We start from the raw sequence: 6,655 nt of genomic DNA on the forward strand, positions 1-6,655 counted from the left end.
GATGATTCTTGATATTTTCTCTTAGGTATTTTGCATCCACTGGCCCTCGTCCGGCTCCTTTTCTATAAATCCAAACTTATATTTGTTGTGTTGAGATATTTTGGTTTGTTTTGAGACAAAGAAATCATTATGTAGCCCAGGCTGGCCTTGAACTCTCAGCGATCATTTTGCCTCAGCCCCCTGAGTACTAGGATTACAGGTGTGTGCCACCACCCCTGGTTTTGTGTTCAGATTTGAGCCCAGTTCTGTGTTAGGTCTGTCTTCTTCTTTTCCTTCTTTTTTTTTGGTGGTATTTTTGAGACAGGGTCTCACTATGCAGTTCAGGCTAGTCTTGAGCTCACTTTGTAGCCCAGGCTGGTCTCGAACTTTCAGTGATCCTCCTGCCTCAGCCTCCTGAGTGCTGGGATTACATAGGTCTGTCTTGTTCTACTGTAATATTTTATGGATAAAATTTGCTTTTACTATTTAAAATATAGTCTAGTTCTGTTTTTTTTTTCTTTAAAGTATGTAAGAACATTAAGTAAGAAATACTAGTGGGATAAAACAGTATTGCTTCTGGGTTGAACACAAGCAATGGCTTCACGTATTGGGAAGCTTCTGTCAGAACTAGTGCCAGGGACGTGCCTTTGTCCCCAATCCAGACTCAACATCTCTGCCATCAGCGTCAAATGTACTGAAGCTGACAAGACCGAAACCCAAAGCTGCAAGTCTACATATATTTGAAGAGAAACAAGACAACAGGCAGTGCAGTTTATTTCAGAATGGCATTGTGATATTGAATGCTTATTTGATTTTGTAGCTTGACAAGTACATGAAATAATATCCACAAACACTGTTGTGATCCCTTGCAGACTACAATGCATGGAAATCTGAGTGGGTCTTTTTGTTCCTTTCCTTTCCTTTCCTTTCCTTTTTATTTTTTTTTCTGTTTTTTTGAGACAAAGTCTCACTATATAGTTCAGGCTGGTTTTGATTTCACAATGAAGCCTGGGCTGGCCTTAAACTCAAAGTGATCCTCCTGCCTCAGCCTCTTGAGTGCTGGGATTACAGGCGTGCATCACCACTCCTGGCTCTTCTCCTCTTCTCTTCTCTTCTCTTCTCTTCTCTTCTCTTCTCTTCTCTTCTCTTCTCTTCTCTTCTCTTCTCTTCTTCTCTCCTCTCCTCTCCTCTCCTCTCCTCTCTTCTCCTCTCCTCTCCTCTCCTGCCCTCCCCTCCGCTCCAGTCCTCTCCCCTTCCCTCCTCTCTTCTCTCCTTCTTCTCTCCCTCCCTCCCTTCCTTTTCTTTGTCTCTCCCTCTGTCTTTCTCCTTCTCTCCCACTCTCTCTCTCTTTCTTCTTTATACTTCTTCTAAGTACTGGGGATTGAATTTGAACTCAGGGCTTTCACCTTGAGCTATATCCATCTTCAGACCTTTATAATTTTTTATTTTGAGACTGGGTCTTGCTAAGTTGCTCAATTGTCCAGTTTGGGCTAGAATTTAGCCTCCTAGAGGGTGGGATTATATGCTGTGCCAATAAACTCTAAGAGGAGTGAGCCAGGTGTGGTGGCACACGCCTGTAATTCCAGCACTTGGGAGGCTGAGGCAGGAGGATCACTGCAAGTTCACTGCGAGTTCAAGGCCAGGCTGAAGTACATAGTGAGACCCTGTCTCCAAAGGAAAAAAAAAAAAAAGAGAGAGATCAGTAGGCATGGGGGAACAGCCTGCAATCTCAGTACTCTGGGAGGCTGAGACAGGAAGATTACAAATTCAAATTCAAATTCAAATTCAAATTGAAACCTAGTCTGGGAAATTTAACAAGACCCGGTCTTTTTTTTTTTCTTTTGCGGTAGCGGGGATCAAACTCACGACCTTGTGCTTGCCAGGTAGGTGCTTAGGCCACTGAGCTATATTCCCAGCCCAACAAGATCCTGTCTTAAATAAAAAATAAAAAAGGGCTGGGATGTACCCCTTTTCAGCCCACGATACTGAGAAACTAGAAAAGGACTGTTTAGTGTTTGGCGTTTCCAGGCGATCTTTCTCAAAGCCCTTCTGGATGTTTCTTTGCTTGTACTTGGTAGTCCACAAGACCAAGGCCGGTGTTCCTTGGGACTACATTACCCAGAAGACCTTGTGGCACGCCCCTGCGTGCGACGAACTGTGAAATCAAAAGGGCGTTTCCGTGCGACCGACGGCCGTCTAGGCGGAACTTCCGGCGCACACCTGGCGACAGTCATCTTGGTCTCTGCTGTCTGTGCACCGCACGCGATTTTTCAGCGATCAGTGGAGCGCGAGCTACAGTGAGCAGGAAGACTGGGGAGCCAGTGTTGTCCCCGCTGACGGAGACGGTTCTGAGGATTGCGGAGGGCGCTGCGGCGTGACAGCAGTTACGGCAGAGTCCGTCTCTCCAGGCTTTACCCCACCTAAAGGCTTTGATGGTGACGCTTGCCCGGAAGGACCCGGTTCAGGTTAGTGTTGCGTCCCCTACACGGATTTCATCGGTCCGGACTCTTACCTCCCCGTCCTAAAGAGCCGGGTGCTGGGCACGCGCTCATTTCTCTTTCGGTCAGGAAGTGGCGCGCCCCTGGTTGCGTTCCCCGCTTCTGTCGCTCCGCGAGCTGGGGAGAGTAGAAAGGGCCGGGACGTGTGGGGGCTGGAGTTGGGATAGAGGCGCTTTAGGGGATTTGAGGCCTGTCTCCTGTCTTTAGGAAAGAGATTGCTAGGGGATGAGTCACGCGTGGCTTGGCAGGGTGAGCGGGGGGATGAGTCACGCGTGGCTTGGCAGCCTGGGCGGATGAGTCACACGTGGCTCGGCTCCCTGTGCGTTTGGGCCCACATTCTGAGGACGCTGTGACGGGTTATCCGGGGGGATATGAACCGAGAGGCGCTCGGAGATGAGACCGTAAGAGGTTTCTGCGGGCTGCCAAGGACGGGGGAGAGAAGCGATAGAGTGCAAGTTAAAGAGACCTTGAGGTTACCTCTACAGACGCCTGGATAATTGCTCTGGTGTAACCAGAGCCATAGTGCCATCGGCTGCCGCGGGATCCTTTCTTCACTGATCATGAAGGTTAAAAACTGAAGCAAGAATTTCCGGGGGGGGGGGGTGTTAATTGGACAATAAGAGAAAGGTAAGGGACTTTAATTAAGCTTGAGAAACTGACAAAGTTCTTTTATGCTGGCCCCATAATGAAAAGTAAGAGAGGGCAGGCAAAGGCTTCAAAGTTTAAGAAACTGTTAGTGGTACAAATCTGAAGAGGTGGCTCAAATTGGCCTCCTTCAGGGCAGATTTTAAAGGTTTTCTGGAGTGGACTAGAGGCTGGTTTTTGTTTTTGTTTTTTTTCCTTTTGAGACAGGGTCTCGCTATGCAGTTCAGGCTGACCTTGAGCTCACTTTGTAGCCCAGGCTGGTCTCGAACTCAAACGATTCTCCTGCCTCAGCCTCCTGAGGGCTGGGATTACAGGCGTGCGACACCACGCCCGGCGATGCGGCTGGTTGATCATGATCTTAATTCTGCTTTTGCGATCTGGCCCTGGGAGAAGGCCTTTTGCTTGAGGGGCCATTTAAGTTTTCATTAGTTGATTATTTTTGCTTGGGACAGTCTCATTCGTGAGACTCTACTGACACCATGGTGACACTCAATTTAGATTGTCTTGGAAACTTGATGACTTGGGCTTCATCCGTGTCAGCCCCTTATCTTGATATCCTCAGTCTTTGTTTTTGCCTTTTTGAATCAGAATTTCACTATGTAGCCCAGGCTGGCCCCATCCTCCTGCATCCATCCTCCTGCCTCAGCTTACAGTGCTAGGATCACAGGCATGTGCCACCATGTGTAGCTGATATCCTCGGTCTTTTTTTTTTTTTTTTTAATCCTGTTTTGAATTTTTTTTTTTTTTTCATACTGGGAATCGAACTCTGGACCTTGCGCTTGCCAAGCAGGCACTTTTGCCGCTGAGCTATATCCCCAGCCCTTTTACTCCTGTTTTGAAAGGGGATGATATGTAAATTGAAGACCAATCCACCTGTTTTTCCACCCTTTTGACTGTTACTTCCCAAATAATTAGCATAACTATATACAGAGCTGAAAAGGGATTTGACTCCAAGGTTTAAACTAACAAAGGGTGCAAAATAAAGGTCAAGTTTTCGTTCTGCTTTTAGTTGCCTGTTGGCTTCTGTAGACCCAAAGAGTCAGTATTTCTGGTTTGTTTTGTTTTTGCAAAAATCCTCTTTTTAAGTCCCTGACTGCTTCAGAAGACAGTATGAAGTGTGCTGTCAGGGCACAAGGGGGTCCTCAAATCAGAGATGGGGAGCATCAGTTTACTTCACCCACAGGATAGGTTGTAGGTTCCCTAACTTCCCTCCGAAAAATAATTTCCAGGATTCGTCCGTGAGAGGTATAAGGGCAGAACTAAACAGGTACACACTTAGAACACAGTGCAAGCCCTTAAGGGAGAGGCACACTGGTTAAGGCTAAGAGTTTTATGTGAACTTAGGGATGCCCTCAAGTGGGTGATCTGGGATGTGTGTGCCTACCATATGTCAGATTACTCAACTGGCAGGCTATGTTAGAATGCAAATCTCCTGTGTTTGAAGTTGAGCTATGCCCATTTTCCATGGGAGGAAGTGTAATATATGGGTGAAAACCACAAGACCAGGCTTAATGTGTCTTCAAGACCCTTAGGAAAAAAGGTGTGTGTGTGAGGTGTTGTTTCTTGGAAAGGAAGAAGTCCTACATAACTTTTGTGTCCTGAAGCTGCAGTTTTTCTTAACAGTTTTGTTTGTTTGAGACAGGGTCTAACTGTGTGGTTTAGGCTGGCCTTGAACTCACTGTGTTGCCCAGGCTAGCCTAAAACTGGGGCGATCCTCCTGTCCCTGACTCCTGAGTGCTGGGATTATAGCTTTGTGCCATTATGCCTGGCTTTAACAGCTTGCTTACTTGCTTTATTTATTTATTTATTTGTCTTTTTTTTTTTTTTTTTTCTCTGGTACCGGGAACTGAACTCATGACCTTGTACTTGCCAGGCAGGCGCTTTTGCCGCTGAGCTAAATCCCCAGCCTATTTGTCTTTTTTGAAACAGGATCTTGCTATGTAGTTCAGTCTGTCCTGGACTCACTGTGTAGCCCAGGCTGGCCTCGAACTTCCATTGATCCTCCTGCCTCAGCCTCCCAAGTGCTGGGATTACAGGCGTTTGCCGCCATACCTGCTAGTGTTTTTGTATTGCTATGAATTGTTTTACCTTTTGGTCATACTTTTTGCTGGGTGTTTAAGACCAAGTCACAATAAGACCTGTATTATATCTATCAATATACACGCTCAGGTTTTGTTTTTTGAGGCAAAATTTAGAACCCTTCAGTAGGCTTACATAGGGCAATAGCATTGACAAAAGTCAAAGGATAGTTTTAGACCCCATACTAGTTTGTATTAATGACCACAGATAGACTTGCCAAAAATACAAGTGTATGTATCTCATTTATACAGCTTTTAAAAATGTTTATTTCAAGCCCCAATAGATGTAGTTCCACTTTTTTTTGGGGGGGGGTTGTTTATGTGTACTGGGGATTGAACTGGAGGCCTTTGCACTGAGCTACATCTACAGACATTTTTCTTATTTTTATCTTGACACAAGGTCCCACTAAATTGCCCCAGCTGGGTTGGAACTTGTGATCTGCCTCCTTAGGCTCCTAGAGTGTGCTCCAGCTATATGTAGATCAAGTTTTAAATGGCAGGGCTGAATTGTATCAAGTACAAAGCAGAGATGTCAGAAGGTTTTGATCATTTTACATATGTTTAATGTTTAGAAGTAGTGTTTATTATATAAAAAGAGAGCACTTATTAGTTGCTTTATATTAAACTTACATATATTTAAGTTTATAAACTGTACATTTTGACAAAACAGACTAGTCTTCAGATGTATATAATTAAAACTTTATAATAAGTTGACATTTAAATAAACTTGACTCTCTTAGAACTGGTTTTAAAAGTAATTAACAGCATTCAAGAGGCTGAGACAGGAGAATCCAGGAGGATCACTGCAAGTTCGAGGCCAGCCTGGGCTACAAAGTGAGCTCAAGGCCAGCCTGAACTGCATAGCAAGACCCTGTCTTAAAAAGACCCCCCACCCAAAAAAAAGTAATTAAAAGCCCAGTAGCAGAACATATAGGAAATTACCTTGATAAAATATAAAATCTTTGTTTTATAGCAAAGACCTGTATAAGACCTGTATTATATCTATCGATATACATGCTCAGGTTTTGTTTTTTGAGGCAAAATTTAGGTTTTTGTAAATTTTACCAAGAGCAGATCAACAATTTTGTTGTCCGTACAAATATTATAAATTTTGGGGGCTGGGGGTTTAGCTCAGCGACACAGTGCCTGCCTGGCAAGTGCGAGGTCATGAGTTTGATTCCTGGTACCGGGAAAAACAAAGCAAAACAAAATATTGTGAATTTTGAAAACAATAAGCCTTTTAATTTTTTTTTTATTTTAAGGAGAGTAGTAAATGAGAAACAAAGAAACAAAGAAATAGAACAGTAGCAGCATACCAGTATCACAAACATAAACAAATCAAAGCAAGAACATTCAAAGTGATACAGAGTCTCAAGACAAAATAATATGAATTAACAGTGCTTGTTACATTACATATTGCTGTCCTCAACTACATTGCTCAGATTACCAGATGTA

The 6,655-nt window shown here is 44.2% G+C and overlaps 1 protein-coding gene across 2 annotated transcripts in view; it reads left to right on the forward strand.

The window, feature by feature from the left end:
• The first annotated feature begins 2,169 nt into the window (after positions 1-2,169).
• The window catches only part of LOC102008303 (zinc finger protein 419-like), a 19,309-nt gene continuing 14,823 nt past the window's right edge, over positions 2,170-6,655 (forward strand). For both annotated transcript variants that reach the window (XM_005400012.2, XM_013522366.1), the window contains exon 1: positions 2,170-2,444. In XM_005400012.2, coding sequence (XP_005400069.1) covers positions 2,412-2,444 — 33 coding nt within the window. In that variant the 5' untranslated portion in view covers positions 2,170-2,411. The remainder of the gene's footprint in view (positions 2,445-6,655) is intronic.

The sequence above is a fragment of the Chinchilla lanigera genome, unplaced genomic scaffold (assembly GCF_000276665.1).
Source record: "Chinchilla lanigera isolate Chin_1 unplaced genomic scaffold, ChiLan1.0 scaffold00067, whole genome shotgun sequence".
Classification (NCBI taxonomy): domain Eukaryota; kingdom Metazoa; phylum Chordata; class Mammalia; order Rodentia; family Chinchillidae; genus Chinchilla; species Chinchilla lanigera.